Below are 18762 nucleotides of genomic sequence, written 5' to 3' on the forward strand. Positions count from 1 at the left end.
GAGATATTGGTGTGCAAAAGAGCAGCAAAGTAAATAAATAAAAACAGTATGGGGATGAGGTAGGTAAAAATGGGGGGGCTATTTGCCGATAGACTGTAATAAGATATACCTTCAAGACTGCTTGTGTTTAATCCTGAATCCAGTTGCCCCTCTTGTACTGCGATAAAACAATAGGCAAGCCATGAACCTTATGGAGAAGTGCATGTGTTTTGCAGACACACCTGGGTTCTAGACTGGCTGAGGTAAACATTTTAGGAAAGCCTGGGTTTTTTTAATCCCGGTGAAAGCAGATATGACAAGGTTTGTCAATGTCATGTTGCCCTTCCATTTAGATGAAACTAGAGAAAAGGATCATTTTTCTTCTCTTAATCCACATTTTCTAGCAAAAAAACATGTTCATGCTTTAGGGCTGGTGGGCTGCAAATATATTGGTAAAATATAAAGTGTGTGTGTGTGTGGGTGGGGGGGGGGGGGGGTAGTGGATATAATGGGGTATAGGCCTAATTGTTGTTATGAGGGTGAAATTTCAACCACAGGATGATGTCATCATTGTAAACTAAATTCAGCATAGCCAAACCTTGTTATAAAATAGGTTGAATTTGTACCTTTGAAACCATGTCAGATTTTCAAAATTATATACACTTTAAGAAAAAAACAATAGGCAGCACCTCAGCCCGGGATCGAACCCCATCCAGGGTTTTAACTACACCCAGCCCTGCTTAGCTTTAATACGTCACTGACTACTACCAATATGCTACTGTGAGAATTATTATTGAGAAATCTCTTAATAACAAAATATATTCAGTGTTAATTTCGAAGTCATTCTAAGGGGTAGGTTTGACAAAGCAAATGAGTGAGTGAGTCTTTGACATGAAGACAGTGGTTAGATTCTGCCATTGGGACTGCTCTGATGTTTCCATTCTCTCCTGGTTATGACCATAGAGCCTTGTCCCAGTCTCTAGACCTGCCTGTCTGTGTGGTGGATGACCACCTGACCTCTGAAGCTGTCAATGAGATGGTAAGTTGACCTTGTCATTTCATATTACAACATTAATCCAATAAAATGTTATAGTGATGCTATCATTGGCAATGTTGACGTACCACAACCATCTCTGTTGTGTTGCAGTTGTTTAATTGGCCCAACGTTGCCAATGCTCCTCCACTCTTTAACAGTTAATAATTATTTCAGTATGATATTTGTTGTATATTAAGTTTGATTATTTGCAATATAATTACATTTCTACCAGGAGCAGAGCAATTCTACCAGGAGCAGAGCAACCTCAGTGATGGAAACCACAGAAGAGGGGAAGCTCAACAATGTAGAACATCTGACACTTATGGACTTCCTTCAAAACCTAACTGAGAAGTATGTTCTGTTTTCTTTGGTACTATCACACCTTCAAGGAAATAGGATCAAATTAGAAACTGATCAATCGGAAAAAAAATGTTCAGTGCTAGAAAAGTTGTCACATTGCAATTTTGCCAAAACAACTGACACAAAGCAAGTATAACTTCACGACCAGGCAAATAATTAAATACAAACAATTCTGCCACGCATCCTGATATGACAACATTTATAACAATATTGTTTTCAGGCAATGGAGGGGGATTCGTGAGGGCATGTTTGACCCGGTAAGATCATGTTACTGACAATTTAATTAGATTACCATGAAAACTCTGCCTAATGTTTAACCTTGTTCATAAGCTTTTGAAAGACACACTATGCAACATTTTAAAACACTTATTCTGTTTCTGGAATACAGCTGACAAAACAACAGCTTGCCGGCTTGTGTCTGAGGATTGTCCAGTTTTTATCGGACAAGCTGATGCAGATCATCATCCCAGGTCTTTACGAACTACTGGGCATCCAAGATGCTGCCTCCTCTCCATTGTCACAGAGATCTCTCTCAGCGTCACTCACCAGTCTGTTAGACGATAAGACTAACACCAAGTCCCGCGTGAGATTTACTGAGGCTGGTGTACCTAAGAGGCCAGGCAGTCGAAAGTCTTACAATAGCTTTCGCATCCCGACTCCCTACCCTTCCTCCAACTGTGTGGAGCAGGAAGAGGAAGAAGAGCAGGAATCACAACAACTTAAGTTCAAGGAGATTTACCTGACTAAGGGCTGTCTGGGCAGTGGAAGCTACCTGCCCAATGGGGCCATGAGGTAAGTCCCATGATGGTAGTGACTGTCCATTACTGTTTATGACTTATCAACCATCATTTACTTTCTCATATAAAATATTTATTTGATGACTTTATTACTTCATTCCAAGTCATCAACTCATCTCTATAGAGCTGCTGCTTATCCTGTCTGACAAAATCACTATTTTAGTAGTTCTTCTAAGTAAATAAGACCTACTTTTATGACCGCTGAACACCAACTGTCAATCACTTAGATCATGTATTTCCAGGTAGAGAATCCTCGCAACGCAACTGCTTTTTATCTCTCTCATGCATTCTCTCGTCTCTCCGTCTCAGTCAATGAGGTTTCCGTATCTGCTCCACACAGAGTGGACAAGCAAGTGGGCGTGCAATGGATTATGGGAATTAATTGCCATATTTTCTGTGCTAAACTATGTAGAATATTGGCCTGTTGGAAACTACAACTCCCTACTACATTGCATAGTTCGTGCTTGATCTGATTTATCTCTACAGAAACTGAGCATCGAGCTTACAGAAGAAGAAAAAATTAACTATATGGAATTCAAATAATTGAGCCGACGTCGGTTAATTAGTTGTTTAAAAAACGAAAAATAACAAAAATGTTGGTTAAATGCTCAGCTCTAGATTCTAATGACATCATCAGTGTGCATCCTGTGATTTTAACAAATTATGAGTAGGAATTGCCTACTAATTGGTTGATGATGTCATAGAAAACACTTATCTTCCTCTTTCTACAAAACATAGAAATGCCCATTTTTCACATATGCTGATGTTGGGGTGGTGCTGGAGATGATGAATATGAAGTTGAAACATTTAGAAATTTCCCTTTAACATTTCTTCAAACTGCCTTGTATTTATGATTGTCCTTGAAGTTACAGTATTTGAAGTTTATAGCAATTTGGATTTTTGTGGAGGATAGATATTGCCAGGATAGATATATATCTACAGGCCAGTTTCAATACAAATGACTTATGACAATGGTGCAGATGTATTTGACACACTGAATGTGCATCACAGCCTAACATATTATTTGTTTGACTTTGATGATTTCTGTTGTTATTTTCCCCAAGGACTCTAACCTCTCTGTCTGATGTGCAGAAGAAAACAACCAACTCTGAGACACTACAAGTCCTCTTAGGTGTCTCAGAGGAAACCCTCGTCACCTGTGTGCAGGACAGCCTGCAAGGTTCTCTCTCCAAACTTGCATGCATGTCCAATTTCCCATCTGGAAGTGCAGGCTCTATGATGCTAACCCCTGCTGTAATGGCAGAGTTGGCTAAAGATGTCAAGTCGGCCTTATCAGTGGTCGTTAAGAGTGCCTCCGCTAGCCAAACCTCTCTAGTGACACCGGTAAGAGGAGACTCACAGACCAAGGTGACTGAGAGCATGGTGAGAGAGCTGGCTGCTAAACTTGAAAAAGTTGACCAAGAGAGCAAGAGTTTAACAGGGCAAGTCATGACCACCATCTCTGACACAATGTTGGCTTTTGTTGACGAGAACGAACAGAATTTGCTGAAAGATCTGAAGGACAAGATCACGTTTTTGGCATCGCATGTTGGCTTCATTGACGATCTTGATGCCCTGATAAGGAAATATGAGAGCAGCTACAATATTAGTGAATCTGGTTCCTCCTGCACGCTCACATCTAAGAGCATCCAAAAACTCTCCAGCCGGGAGTTTCAAACATCAGCAATACAAGCAGTGAGTGGAGTTCTTGACAAAAAAGTCAGTAGTTTGAGCTTTCCTAGTTCAGTCGTTCAGTCTGAGTTAACAGGTGATGTATCAGGTCAAACATTGTCTGGCATTGTAAAGACTGAGTCAATTCACCCAGTGGGCTCAGCAGCGTCAGTAGTTATTAAGACTTTCGTGTCAGATATGAAGTCCTTGGCTGAATCTGAAGAGAGTCCCCAACAGAAGAGTGCCTGGTCTGCTGCTGTTCACATTTACCACAGCATCCAAAACAACTTGAAAGATTATTTCGGCAAGCTTCAGCGATGTACCTTAAAGAGCATTGTCACATCTGATGACAACATCACAAATGCTGAGTTTAAGGAGACAGTTCCACTTCCTTGCTTAGACATGAAATATAGGCCCAGTAAGAGTGAGCCTCAGTTGCCAGAGTCCACTGGTGAAGTTACTTTACAAAGAGGCCTAAGTGAGTGCTCAAAACCTCTTTGGGCACAAACTGAGTCAGAAGAAAGCAAGCTCCTTCTGACAACTTGCACCAAAGAAGTCATCTCAGAGCTTCTGGTCTTGTACAACACTGAGATGTCAAAGGAGGACCCCCTGTACACTGTTGGAGAAAAAGGATCAGGCTTCTCTTTTGAGAGAGAGAAATTTGTAGAGGGTGTTCTGGCTCAGCTTGGGGATATCTCCCATTCCAGGTCCTCATCACCAATAGTATGTGAGTTCCCCTGTCAAATTGAGGACAGCAGAAGTAAGGCCACAGCTTCTTTGACCAGTCTGTTAGATTGCATGAAAAAACTCTCAAGTGAGGAATTCAAGAGAGACACCACTCAAGCAGTGAGTGAGTTCCTAGTTAAAAAGTCCAACAGTAGCTTAACTAGTGCACATCCTGCTTATTCTGTAGCATCCAGGTCTTGTTCCGTTCAAAACCAGAGAACCTTGTCGAAGGATATTTGTGCGGATTCTGCTGCCTTTGGCATCATTGACACATTTGTGGAAGACCTGCAGAGCTCGGCGCAACCTGCAGAAGTAGAGGAGAGAGAACCTGACCTCCAGGAAAATGCACAAAAGCGAAAGAGCAGGATCTGGTCTGCTACCACTAGTTTATATAACAATATTAAGAAGACATTAAAGGGCTTCACCATTCACCGGCGGAAGTCAGACGTGCAGAGAAGAATGTCTAGCCGTACACCCACAGAGGACTCTGGACATCTTGTGACTAAGGAGTACCTTGGTTTGGCAAGCCAGAACTTGACGCAAGCTAGTAAGAGTGTGCCTCACTTGCCCAGTTTGAACCAGGAAGTGACTCTACACATGGGTGTCAGCGAGAGTTCAAATCTTCTCTGGACTGAAACAGACAAGGGTCTAATGAACAATGGTACCAAACAGGTCATTTCAACAATCTTGACCTCATGCGAGGATCAGGCATCAAATGCACCTTGCTTCTCCACAGTAGGAAAGAAAATATCTGATATGTCCCTTGAGGTCAACATGTTGGTAGGTGGTGTTCTGTCTCAGCTGAAGGACATCTCCTTGTCAAGGTCCCCAACACCATGTGAAGACATGTTTGAACGTCTCCAAGGTTCTCCTGAGCGAACCTCTCCAGTAAGTCTAGATTGCAGCACAGCTGCCTCCAAAGGCATTGCATCTTCCCACAGTCTTTCAACAAAGAGCCTCCAAAAACTCTCTAGTCATGAGTTCCAAACCAAAGCTGAGAAAGGAGTGAGTGAGGTCCTCTCTAGATCATTTAACATTGTGGAGGAAGGTACAACAGATAAGTACCTCCAGTCTGTATCTACATCCACCACATCTACTGATATTATACAAACCATGGTGAAAGACCAGCAGGAGCTCCCCCAGACCACCCAATCATCTGACATGGTATTTGGAACCTCCCTGCTCACCACTGGACAAGTTTCTGAGAAAAGGATCCGGTCTGTTGCTCGTAACATCTACTACAGTCTGCAAAGTAAGATTACGGAGTTTCTCAGAAAAGATCTTCAAAGATCAGACACAACACTTGGTTCAATCCAAATCTTTACATATCAAAGCAGTCCTGCATCACAAAGAGCAAGTCTCGGCCATCTTGAGGTCAACCAGAGCAGTGTTACACCTGGTGGAAACGATGCCTGTGTGGACATTCCGCACAAATTACTATCTAAAACCACTGAGCTCTCGGGATCCATGCTGGAGGATATTGACATGATCCGTTGTAGGAGTGCTGACAGCCAAACTACAAGAAATACTTCTTCTTCATGCTCCTCCATCTCTCTAACACCTACTTCAAAAGTAAGGCAGTCGAAATGGCACTTTGCCTTACCCGGGACTCCCATCCCCACTGAGTTTCCTGCTCAGATTGACTTCCCCATTGTTAGAAACACAATCATTGAGGACTTCTTTCACACAGAGGACTTACTTCCTGTAACCTTTGTGGACAAAGTCAGGCAAGCTGCTGGGGTGGTAGTGGACATTATGGTGGAAAGTGTTGAGAACACACAGGAAGATGGACAGGGTGCTTCTCATCTTGACGACCTCCAATCTGCTGTTAGGAAATTGAGAAAAATCATTTCCACTTGGACCATCCACATTTTCAGTCATGAATTGGTGGATAAAGTGATAGCCCTTCAGGACAGCCACAGCACTCCACAGGTCTTAACATTGGAAGCAGCCAAAAGTGCTTCAGACTCTATTCTTTCAAGGCTGAAATGGGGAAAGGAACAATGTGCCATATCCAAGGAGCTCTCCTCTCAGCTTCTCCAGATATTTGCTGAAGAGACAGTGAAGTGCTTCCTGAGACAGTGGTCACATGAGTATGAAAACATAAACTTTGATGTTTCAGTCCAGAACGAACCAAAGACTTCTACTTGCATGGTCATTCTTCAAATGATCACCAAAGCCACTGCTAAATGTTATTTTGAGTCTGCTACCAGCGTGGCCACCAGTGACATTGTAGAAGGCGTGTTTGATTTGGAAAGGGATACCATCAGCAGTACTGGAGAGCAGGTCCTCACCTTTAACACAAAGGTATAGTACACATACATCTTTCATGAATAACACTGCTGTTGACCTTTTGTGAGATATATGATTATTTGTGTCATGGCATTGCACTGCTTCTTTGCAATTGATATGCTGTACTTTAACCAGAAGGGGACTAGGGTTCCAATTTTGGAACACAGCTAATTTGCATAGCCAAGTTGAAAAAAATATGCAATCAACAAACGCAGGATTAAAATAAAAATAATGCACTAACCTTTTGAAATCTTCATCAGATGACAGTAGTATAACATGTTACACAGTACATTTATGTTTTTTTCAATAATATGCTATATATATCCATAAATCTCTGTTTACAATGATGCATCGTTCAAAAAATGCTACTCAAATGTCCTGAGAAATGACAACAAATGATAACTCCGGCAGATAACGTCAGCTAACAAGGAATACACATCATAAACTTTGACTAAATATAAATGTTCTACATATATATAGTTAGATACACTTCTGAATGCAATCGCTGTGTTACATTTATTTTTAACGTTACAGGTTTCGTTCACTAGGCTATACTATGAGTCGGCGCTCAAAAAGTAGCATTATGGCTCCTCTATCTTGGAGTCCACAAAAACTCAAATTTACCACATAAATATTCCCTTACCTTTGCTGTTCTTCCATCAGAAGACCTGGAAGGAATTATACTTACCAAAAACTGCGTTTAGTTTTGCAGTCTGTGTCTTTCGGTTCTCAAACACGACACATTTCGATTGAAATGTAGCCAAAAGTCAAGTGGATGCGCACCAAAACGTCAAACTTACATATTATATATCAACTAAACTTGTCTAACTAAGTTCATAATCAAGCTTTAACATGTTATAAAGGTGTACAGCAATCGTGAGGACGAACAGAAACGCATGCATTGTATAATCGATCTTGGAAAAAAGACAGGACCGCGCATGAGAGTGACCTGTTTTTTCGCGTGACCGAAAGGTTTCGGCCCGCCAAAACTCTCGTGAGCGCGCGATTCTCACAATGAGAATCCCCATTGAAAGCTGAGATCGTGCTTAAGACAGAGAGACTGTTCCCAGACCTGTAGCTGCTTGGGAAGGGTGGGGGCGATGACGTCAAAGTTGGGCCAACTTTTCTGATGACTAGAGAGAGTTTGGGAGAATGACTACCCTGAGAGTTCTGCTTTACATAGACATAATTTAAACGGTTTTAGAAGCTTTAGAGTGTTTTCTATTCAATAATATTTATTATTAATATTTATTTGCATATATTAGCAACTTTTGACAAAAAAAATAGTTTACTATGGGCACGCAATTACTCCAGCGGGGGCAGTAAACAGCCCTATCCCCAAGAGGTTTTAAGATATCGAAAACATTTCAGTTTGTTTTAATGTGCCTTTTCCCACCAACCAGGGTTCCAAGAAAGTTAGTAAGAACCTCTGTCCTCAAGAGTCTCTGGAGTACCAGCCTCAGAACATTTCCCCTACTGTGTACTTTACAGGTAAGCCCTGCTGCTGTTTAGGCTGCTGCTCAGTCAAGACCGAGACATTATCCCTTTACCATTCCACTAATTCATTTGGAAAGACATTGTACTCCTCTGAGTTGTTACCTATGACATACTGTACTGTGGGCTGGGTGGTAGCCTAGTGGGTTAAGAGGTTGGGCCAGTAACCGATAGGTTGCTGGTTCAGAATCCCTGAGTTCACGAGGCAATGTGCTCTTGAGCAAGGCACTTAATCCTAATTGCTCCTTATAAGTCTCTCTAGATAAGAGTGTCTGATATATGAGTAAAAATGTCAATTGATTGCATGCTGGATGGTCTTTCGTTGCAGAGACGATGACAACATCTCATGGCTCCTTTTCTCCAGAGGGAATTTATGATATCGCATCGTCCTTCCCACTTGAAGAGAAGAGTCGCAAACCCTCCCTTTTCACCAGATTGTCTAGATCCATCACAAAAGGCTTTCTCAGCCCATTCAAATCTTCAAGGAAAACCAAATTATTTAAATAAATTCCTCATTATAAACAATGAGAGCATTCATTTGTTCAGATGAAAATCTAATCGTATTGGTCACATACGCCGAAAACAACTGTGAGAGGCTTTATTACGAGCCCATTCCCAACAATGCAGAGTTAAAAAAGTAAGAAAATATTTTCTAAATAGTAACACAATAACAATAACAAGGCTATATACAAGGAGTACCAGTACCGAGTCAATGTGCATGGGTGCGAGGTAGTCGAGGTAATACAGTATGTACATGTAGGTAAGGGTAAAACTGACTAGGCAATCAGGATAGATAATAAACACAGTAGCAGCAGCTAGTGTGAAAGTCGGTCAGTGTCACAGTGAATGTGTGGGTAGAGTGTAGTGATTGTTGCATCGAGCCAATCCAAGAGAGTCAGTGGAAAACTATTAGAAAAATACATCAATAACAAAGGGGGTCAATGCAAATAGTGCAGGTGGCCATTTAATTAACGTTCAGCAGTCTAATGACTTGGGGGTAGAAGCTGTTCAGCAGTCTAATGGCTTGGGGGTAGAAGCTGTTCAGCAGTCTAATGGCTTGGGGGTAGAAGCTGTTCAGCAGTCTAATGGCTTGGGGGTAGAAGGCTGTTCAGCAGTCTAATGGCTTGGGGGTAGAAGGCTGTTCAGCAGTCTAATGGCTTGGGGGTAGAAGGCTGTTCAGCAGTCTAATGACTTGGGGGTAGAAGGCTGTTCAGCAGTCTAATGGCTTGGGGGTAGAAGGCTGTTCAGCAGTCTAATGACTTGGGGTAGAAGCTGTTCAGCAGTCCAATGGCTTGGGAGTGGAAGCTGTTCAGCAGTCTGGTGGCTTGGGGGTAGAAGGCTGTTCAGCAGTCTAATGACTTGGGGTAGAGGCTGTTCAGCAGTCTAATGACTTGGGGTAGAAGCTGTTCAGCAGTCTAATGACTTGGGGTAGAAGCTGTTCAGCAGTCTAATGACTTGGGGTAGAAGCTGTTCAGCAGTCTAATGGCTTGGGGGTAGAAGCTGTTCAGCAGTCTAATGACTTGGGGGTAGAAGCTGTTCAGCAGTCTGGTGGCTTGGGGGTAGAAGCTGTTCAGCAGTCTAATGACTTGGGGGTAGAAGCTGTTCAGCAGTCTGATGACTTGACTCATATTTTCAGCTTCATAAAACAGTTATTTAAAATAGTTATTTTTATTTGATTTGATGTCATATTGTAAACTGATGTATCTGTTTTGCTGAAAATATGATTTTGAAAACAATGAATGTCTACAAGTGCTTCATAAAACAGTTATATTTATTTTTGTATTTTAAAAAGACAGCAAATAGCCAATCAAATATCAACAAAAGTGAAATGAAAGACAGATTTAATTTTCATTGAATAATTGCCTTGTCCAGTGAGCAACTCAATGACAGCGATTCAATGCACATACACTAACCCGGATGTTCTACTTGCCCCACTGAGTTACAGCAAAGTTATAATTTATGCATGGGTCCACGATCCACTCATAGCTCTCACAGCTATCTGACAGTTCTCAGAATACTAAGGAAGAAGTGTGTGATATTGGATTTGGTATCCTTCCCACTCCCAAGTGATTGGGAGTCCCATAGGGTGCCGCATAATTGGCCCAGCGTCGTCCGGGTTTGGCAATCATTGTAAATAAGAATTTGTTCTGAACTGACTTGTCTAGTGAAATAAAGGTTAAATAAAAATAAACTATTTAAGCTGTCTGCGATGTTGCTGTGTAAATCCAAAGAATGACTGAGAATCCACTGCCTGCCGTTGTAAACTTTCTGCACACAAATCAAACACAGTACTGACTATATCTATAAGCCTCATCCCGAAGGAACGAAATTCTAAGTCGTCCGCATTGTTTCAGGCATCATCCGTTCCAAAGTCTCATCTTGTTCACTGTATAAAATTAAAATAAAAACTCAAATAATAGTTCCTTTTTGGACAATTCCAGGTTGTTCCTCCTTGTTTCAGTATGTTTAATCTGCCTAATGACCAGGATCCTGGTGTCTACCCAATGTGCTGAGCACTCCTCCTGGCCAGAGTCCGCGCTACATTCAGCTGCTGCAACCATGGTCTCTGTGTGAAGGCACTGTTAGAGAGTCAATCAACCAGAACAAGGTTAGGAGACCAAATCTGTGTCCTAAGCATTGTGAGATACTGTATATGTAATGGCCTCAATACATTAATGAAGTGCCCTTACATCCTATCCTCTCCCCATACTGAAACAACTTGTGAACCAATAAGACTGACACTATACCTTAAGCATGATAGTTGGCTCATGATTTGTTTCAGGACTTGTTAGGGTAAACCAATAACAGCTTCTAACCCCAAGTCATAAGACTGCTGAACAATTAATCAAATGGCCACCGGACAAGTTCAACTGTTTTATTATTTGTTACTTTAGTTTATTGGGTAAATATTCTCTTAACTCTTCTTGAACTGCACTGTTTGTTAAGGGCTTGTAAAGTAAACATTTCAAGGAAAGATCTACACTTGTTGTATTCAGCGCATGTGACAAAAAGTTTGAGTTGATTTGATTTGACAATGTACCTTCTAAGCATGATGGTTGGCTCATGATTTGTTTGTACTGAAATCTATTCAGGGAGGATAAGGGTATATCATAGGCAGTGATGTAGTGGTAAAACCATTGACTGGTAAATGCTGATTGCCGTTCAGGATTAAAGAAGTAACGCTCCCTATACTCTCAATGCATCTTCCACAAAAGGTGGGTAAATGCTTGAACCAAATAAAATAAAAAGTGTGAAAACAGCTTTTACATGTGTTCCCCCCCACTGATTATAGGAGGCTTCTTCTGACAGTATTCACACATTCCATAAGAAACCTCCAGAGAAATATTCATAGTCACCGTAGCTGTCATTTAAACTTGGACTAACCTGGCCAAGGCCAAACAGTATATGGCGTTCTCTCTGGGTGTGCGGTCGCAGTGGAGAGGAAAGGCCTCCAGTGAGGTGGTGAGTATCTGGGCGGAGTTTGGCGAGGCAAACACAGGTCTGAGATTGGTGTCTCTGGAAATGGGCGGGAGCGGAACTCTGCTCCTCCATTGGTTGCTGTTCTGATCCCCTCTCTCATCCTCCTCACATCCCTTCCTTCCACATCCCCTCTTCTTCTCTCTTTCATCCCTCGTGGCCACAGGGTGTAGCTTCGGTAGTTGAAGAGGTTTATCCTGGGATGCCAGGGCACGGAGCGGGCAGGATACATGAGATGGGCAGTTGATGGGGGTCAAATGTCGAGAGGCTGTGGACATCACCCTGATACCCGCCTTGGCCTCACTCCTCCTGGGCTTGGAGGACATCTTGGGGAGGGTGAAGCCGTCCACCAGGACCGTGTCACCCACCCTGGTCCTGAACGGAGCCCTGTTGAGGCCCATGCAGTGCCTGGATGCTGCCCTCCTCTGCCCCAGCCTCACCCAGCCCTTTATCTGGAGGTATGTCCGCATGGGCAGGGCCATACCTGGGAGGACCACCACAGAGCACAGCTTGGTGGCCAGGTGACTCACACACTCCCTGTGGCCATACTGGAGGGCGATCCTCAGGGGGTCACGACCCTGGGGATCCCGACAGGCAAGGGTCAGAACGCTGCTGGCGATAAAGAGTTTGAGGATGGTGAGCTGGCCGCGCTCGATGGAGGCGACAGCGGGACACTTGGCGACGTCGGGGTGGGCAGTCTGGTGGCACCACTCACGTTAAGGGTGAACCCCCACCGGTTCAATGACACGCAACCCCCTCTCCAGCAGCCAGCCGGCCAGGTCCAGGTGGCCCAGAGAAGCAGCGATGTAGAGTGCCACCCGGAGCTGGAACCTGGAATAATACAGAATCAATGTATTTATAACACGTTAAGTTTTTTGTCAAGTTCACAAGATACAGTGGGTTATAAAACAGTACAGTAAAATGCTTACTTGCAAGCTCTTTCCCACAATGCAGTATTAAATATCAGGGTAAGAGAAAAAAACGTATGAAGGAAAAAAACACAAGAATGTAAGCTATATACAGGGTCAGTACTATAATTATAAGCTATATACAGGGTCAGTACTATCATTGTAAGCTATATACAGGGTCAGTACTATCATTATAAGCTACATACAGGGTCAGTACCATCATTGTAAGCTATATACAGGGTCAGTACTATAATTGTAAGCTACATACAGGGTCAGTACCATCATTATAAGCTATATACAGGGTCAGTACTATCATTATAAGCTACATACAGGGTCAGTACCATCATTGTAAGCTATATACAGGGTCAGTACTATAATTGTAAGCTACATACAGGGTCAGTACCATCATTATAAGCTATATACAGGGTCAGTACTATCATTATAAGCTATATACAGGGTCAGTACTATCATTGTAAGCTATATACAGGGTCAGTACTATCATTATAAGCTACATACAGGGTCAGTACCATCATTGTAAGCTATATACAGGGTCAGTACTATAATTGTAAGCTATATACAGGGTCAGTACTATCATTATAAGCTACATACAGGGTCAGTACCATCATTGTAAGCTATATACAGGGTCAGTACTATAATTGTAAGCTATATACAGGGTCAGTACTATCATTATAAGCTATATACAGGGTCAGTACTATCATTGTAAGCTATATACAGGGTCAGTACTATCATTATAAGCTACATACAGGGTCAGTACCATCATTGTAAGCTATATACAGGGTCAGTACTATAATTGTAAGCTACATACAGGGTCAGTACCATCATTGTAAGCTACATACAGGGTCAGTACCATCATTGTAAGCTATATACAGGGTCAGTACTATCATTGTAAGCTACATACAGGGTCAGTACCATCATTGTAAGCTACATACAGGGTCAGTACCATCATTGTAAGCTACATACAGGGTCAGTACTATAATTGTAAGCTACATACAGGGTCAGTACCATCATTGTAAGCTACATACAGGGTCAGTACCATCACTGTAAGCTATATACAGGGTCAGTACTATCACTGTAAGCTATATACAGGGTCAGTACTAACATTGTAAGCTATATACAGGGCCAGTACCATTATTGTAAGCTATATACAGGGTCAGTACCATTATTGTAAGCTATATACAGGGTCAGTACCATTGTTACGAATCCCTTTTGGCCCGACAGTCTAGGGGGGATGGTAATGAGACCAGTAACATAACTCATGCAAATTATTATTGTGACAAAGTAAAAGTGTGCACGAAATAACCACGACAACAGAAATCTACTGTCAAACTCTAGGTTTATTTATAAACACACGGTAATGGGGGGAGCAGGAAAAGGGGCTGAGCTGGACCCAATGAACGAAACAATAAATATACAAAAACACACCTCTAAGCTAGACTAGCCTACTTTAACAGCTAACTAACCAAAAATACAGTGGGTGGTCCGCCCAGTTCTACCTAGTGTACTTAACAAAGTTCACCTACGGGTAGTGTATGCCCATGGGCGACCTGTCTTACATTTTACATTTACATTTAAGTCATTTAGCAGACGCTCTTATCCAGAGCGACTTACAAATTGGTGCATTCACCTTATGACATCCAGTGGAACAGCCACTTTACAATAGTGCATCTAAATATTTTAAGGGGGGTGAGAAGGATTACTTTATCCTATCCTAGGTATTCCTTAAAGAGGTGGGGTTTCAGGTGTCTCCGGAAGGTGGTGATTGACTCCGCTGTCCTGGCGTCGTGAGGGAGTTTGTTCCACCATTGGGGAGCCAGAGCAGCGAACAGTTTTGACTGGGCTGAGCGGGAACTGTACTTCCTCAGTGGTAGGGAGGCGAGCAGGCCAGAGGTGGATGAACGCAGTGCCCTTATTTGGGTGTAGGGCCTGATCAGAGCCTGGAGATACTGAGGTGCCGTTCACCTCACAGCTCCGTAGGCAAGCACCATGGTCTTGTAGCGGATGCGAGCTTCAACTGGAAGCCAGTGGAGAGAGCGGAGGAGCGGGGTGACTTGAGAGAACTTGGGAAGGTTGAACACTAGACGGGCTGCGGCGTTCTGGATGAGTTGTAGGGGTTTAATGGCACAGGCAGGGAGACCAGCCAACAGCGAGTTGCAGTAATCCAGACGGGAGATGACAAGTGCCTGGATTAGGACCTGTGCCGCTTCCTGTGTGAGGCAGGGTCGTACTCTGCGGATGTTGTAGAGCAGGGGTGTCAAACATACGGCCCGCGGGCCGGAACCGGCCCCCAAGGAGGTTCGATCAGGCCCGCAGGATAATTTGAAAGTGGAAAAAATGCATAAAAGACATGGAATTAATATTTTTAATTCGCTGCAATTCATGGATTATCCGCTAAGGGGCGCACTCTTTCCATCAGAGTAGAAGACAAGCCGCATCACTGAGACAGACTGAAAACAGCAGACGGTATCAATGCGCCATCTGCTGCTTGTTACGACGTTGTAAATACCTTGGTCTCTACCTCTCCGCTACACCATCATTAGCCAAAATGTCGTTATCCAAACGGAGAAAAGTAGATAAGGAGTGTAGAATTTTCAAAGAAAAATGGACCACGTCCTATTTATTTACAGAGATGCACGGAAAACCTTTGTGCTTGGTGTGTTTGCAACAAGTTTCGGTATTGAAGGAATATAATATTCGACGCCACTACGAGACTCATCACAGCGAAAAATATGACGGCTTGCAAGGACAACTGAGAAGAGATAAGATTAACGAATTGCTGGCGGGTCTGAGGAAACAGCAGTCAACTTTCATCCAGAGCCGAGAAGTCAGTGAAGCAGCGGTAAAAGCCAGCTACCTAATTGCTAGCGAAATAGCATTAGCATCAAAGCCATATTCCGACGGTGACTTTGTTAAACGATGCATGATGAAGGCGGCTGAACTTGTATGTCCCGAGAAGCGACAAGCTTTTGCCAATATTAGCCTGACGAGGAATACTATAGCAGAGAGGATTTCGGAACTATCGACAGATTTAGACAGTCAATTGAAACAGAGAGTCAAGTCATTTATTGCATTTTCCGTGGCAATTGACGAGAGCACTGACATCACAGACGTGGCCCAACTGGCCATATTTATTCGAGGAGTTGATGAGACATTGACTGTTACTGAAGAGTTTCTTGAGTTGGTGCCAATGATGGACACCACAACAGCCGAGGACATTTTCGGCTCTGTCGTTGCTGCATTGGACAGAGTTGGAGTGGACTGGTCCCGCGCTGTCAGCCTGGCTACAGACGGCGCGCCATCCATGGTCGGAAAGAAAGCAGGTGCCGCGACAAAGTTCAAAGACAAAGTACAAGCCCTTAATGGAGGAGATCGTTTCTGGACATTTCACTGTATTTTGCACCAGGAGGCATTGTGTTGCAAGTCGCTGAAAATGGACCACGTCATGGAGGTGGTTGTTCGCACTGTAAATTTCATCCGGTCCAGAGGTCTGAACCATCGTCAGTTTGACAAACTTCTCAGCGACAGCAACATTACCCACAGCCTGCCATACCACACTGAAGTGAGATGGTTAAGCCGAGGCGCTGTGCTGAGGCATTTCTTTGATCTACGAGACGAAATCGTACAGTTCATGGAGAAAAAGGAAAACCGGTGTTGGAATTACAATCTCAGGAATGGCTACGGGACCTTGCATTCTTGGTTGATATTACTGAACACTTGAACAATCTGAACAAAATGTTGCAAGGCCGCAAAAAGTTGTCACACAGTTTTCTGACAACATACATGCATTTAAGTTGAAGCTGACTTTGTGGGAGATGCAACTGGCAAATGGCAACCCTGCTCATTTCCCCTGTCTGAGAGATGTGTGTGTGACCAGACCTGATGCGGACATGAAACGGTACAAAGACAAAATTGCAGGACTACTGCGGGAGTTTGAGAAACGTTTTCAGGTATTTGGTGAACTTGAGACAGAATTTTCAGTTTTTCGCTCACCTTTCACAGTTAAAGCTTCTGATCTGCCGGTCGAAATTCAGCTAGAGATAATTGATTTGCAGTGTGATGCAGATTTGAAGGGCAAATTTGCCTCTGTAGGTCTGGACAGATTTTATCAGTATCTACTACCAGGTTACCCCAAATTAACAGCCCTGGCTGCTAAAATTTTGTGCATGTTTGGGACAACCTACCTTTGTGAACAAATTTTCTCAGTGATGAATATCAATAAAACAAAAATGCGTTCAAGGCTCACAAACAAGCACTTAAATGACATTCTGAAAGTGACAGCTAGTCAGGACATGACACCTGGTGTTGATGCACTTGTACAGGCCAAAAGATGCCAAGTTTCAGGTACAAATACAAGTCCAGACTAGACTAACACCTTTAAAATGCTGCCTTAGATACTGTTTGCATTGAAAGAATACAGCTCTGTGAAGATGAATCCTTACTGTGGTGATTTAAAAAATGTGCACTTTAATGTTAGTCAGCAGCTTCAAAACAAAAGTTGTGTGATGGAATTCTACTGTTCATACAACTCCATAAATTTTCAGTATGTATTGTATGTGTATGTATGTTTCATGTATGAAGTTTACAGATTTACAGGACAGGCGAACACTTTCTTCATTACACATTTAAAATCACTCTCCTTAGTTTGTAAGGTGTATGCAGGGATTACATTTAGATTTTATATGCGTATGTGTAAGTGGTTTAAAAATTCCTTTCTTTAAAAGTCTCATTTAATCTTAAATCAAATCAAATCAAATCAAATTTTATTTGTCACATACACATGGTTAGCAGATGTTAATGCGAGTGTAGCGAAATGCTTGTGCTTCTAGTTCCGACAATGCAGTGATAACCAACAAGTAATCTAACTAACAATTCCAAAAAAAACTACTGTCTTATACACAGTGTAAGGGGATAAGGAACATGTACATAAGGATATATGAATGAGTGATGGTACAGAGCAGCATACAGTAGATGGTATCGAGTACAGTATATACATATGAGATGAGTGTGTAGACAAAGTAAACAAAGTGGCATAGTTAAAGTGGCTAGTGATACATGTGTTACATAAGGATGCAGTCGATGTTGTAGAGTACAGTATATACATATGCATATGCATATGAGATGAATAATAATAAAGTGCAAATAATAAAGTGCATTACTATATTTTTCAGTACCAATTAAAGTTTTGTGCCTTTGTACAATCAGTGGGATCAGTTGCAATGCATATTTGTGAATGATAAAAGTAAATTGCACATTTGTCTAAGGAAATATGAGGTGTTTCATGAAATGTTTTGTAAAAGGATAGTTCCTTAAATTTCAATATTTTCCTAATGTTCTTGTGCTTCTTTACACCAAAACAAAGGAAAGACATGTTATTTTGGTTATTTATAGCAGAGTATGGTATAATTTTAATGGTCCGGCCCACTTGACATCTCCCTAGGCCGTATGTGGCCCACGATGCGAAATGAGTTTGACACCCCTGTTGTAGAGCATAAACCTACAGGAACGGGCCACCGCCTTGATGTTAGTTGAGAACGACAGGGTGTTGTCCAGGATCACGCCAAGATTCTTAGTGCTCTGGGAGGAGGACACAATGGAGTTGTCAACCGTGATGGCGAGATCATGGAACGGGCAGTCCTTCCCCGGGAGGAAGAGCAGCTCCGTCTTGCCGAAGTTCAGCTTGAGGTGGTGATCCGTCATCCACACTGATATGTCTGCCAGACATGCAGAGATGCGATTCGCCACCTGGTCATCAGAAGGGGGAAAGGAGAAGATTAATTGTGTGTCGTCTGCATAGCAATGATAGGAGAGACCATGTGACGTTATGACAGAGCCAAGTGACTTGGTGTATAGCGAGAATAGGAGAGGGCCTAGAACAGAGCCCTGGGGGACACCAGTGGTGAGAGCGCGTGGTGAGGAGACAGATTCTCGCCACGCCACCTGGTAGGAGCGACCTGTCAGGTAGGACGCAATCCAAGCGTGGGCCACGCCGGAGATGCCCAACTCG

The 18762-nt window shown here is 42.7% G+C and overlaps 3 protein-coding genes across 3 annotated transcripts in view; 2 read left to right on the plus strand and 1 right to left on the minus strand.

The window, feature by feature from the left end:
- The first annotated feature begins 924 nt into the window (after positions 1-924).
- Positions 925-5461, plus strand: LOC124024815. The gene is made up of 6 exons (XM_046338577.1): positions 925-1018; positions 1248-1366; positions 1596-1632; positions 1764-2167; positions 3237-3867; positions 5435-5461. Exons 1-6 carry the CDS (start codon positions 1016-1018, stop codon positions 5459-5461), a joined length of 1221 nt encoding a protein of 406 aa, XP_046194533.1. The 5' UTR covers positions 925-1015.
- Positions 5462-5682: 221 nt separating this feature from the next.
- Positions 5683-8862, plus strand: LOC124024816. Its single transcript, XM_046338578.1, has 4 exons — positions 5683-5821; positions 6143-6876; positions 8265-8352; positions 8684-8862. The coding sequence occupies exons 1-4, from the start codon at positions 5683-5685 to the stop codon at positions 8860-8862; spliced, it is 1140 nt and encodes a 379-aa protein (XP_046194534.1).
- Positions 8863-11368: 2506 nt separating this feature from the next.
- Positions 11369-18762, minus strand: part of LOC124024817 (protein ANKUB1-like) — a 28942-nt gene continuing 21548 nt past the window's right edge. Inside the window, 2 exon segments of the mRNA XM_046338580.1 lie at positions 11369-11458; positions 12216-12663. Coding sequence (XP_046194536.1) covers positions 11444-11458; positions 12216-12663 — 463 coding nt within the window. The 3' untranslated portion in view covers positions 11369-11443.

The sequence above is a fragment of the Oncorhynchus gorbuscha genome, unplaced genomic scaffold, assembly GCF_021184085.1.
Source record: "Oncorhynchus gorbuscha isolate QuinsamMale2020 ecotype Even-year unplaced genomic scaffold, OgorEven_v1.0 Un_scaffold_2013, whole genome shotgun sequence".
Lineage (NCBI taxonomy): Eukaryota > Metazoa > Chordata > Actinopteri > Salmoniformes > Salmonidae > Oncorhynchus > Oncorhynchus gorbuscha.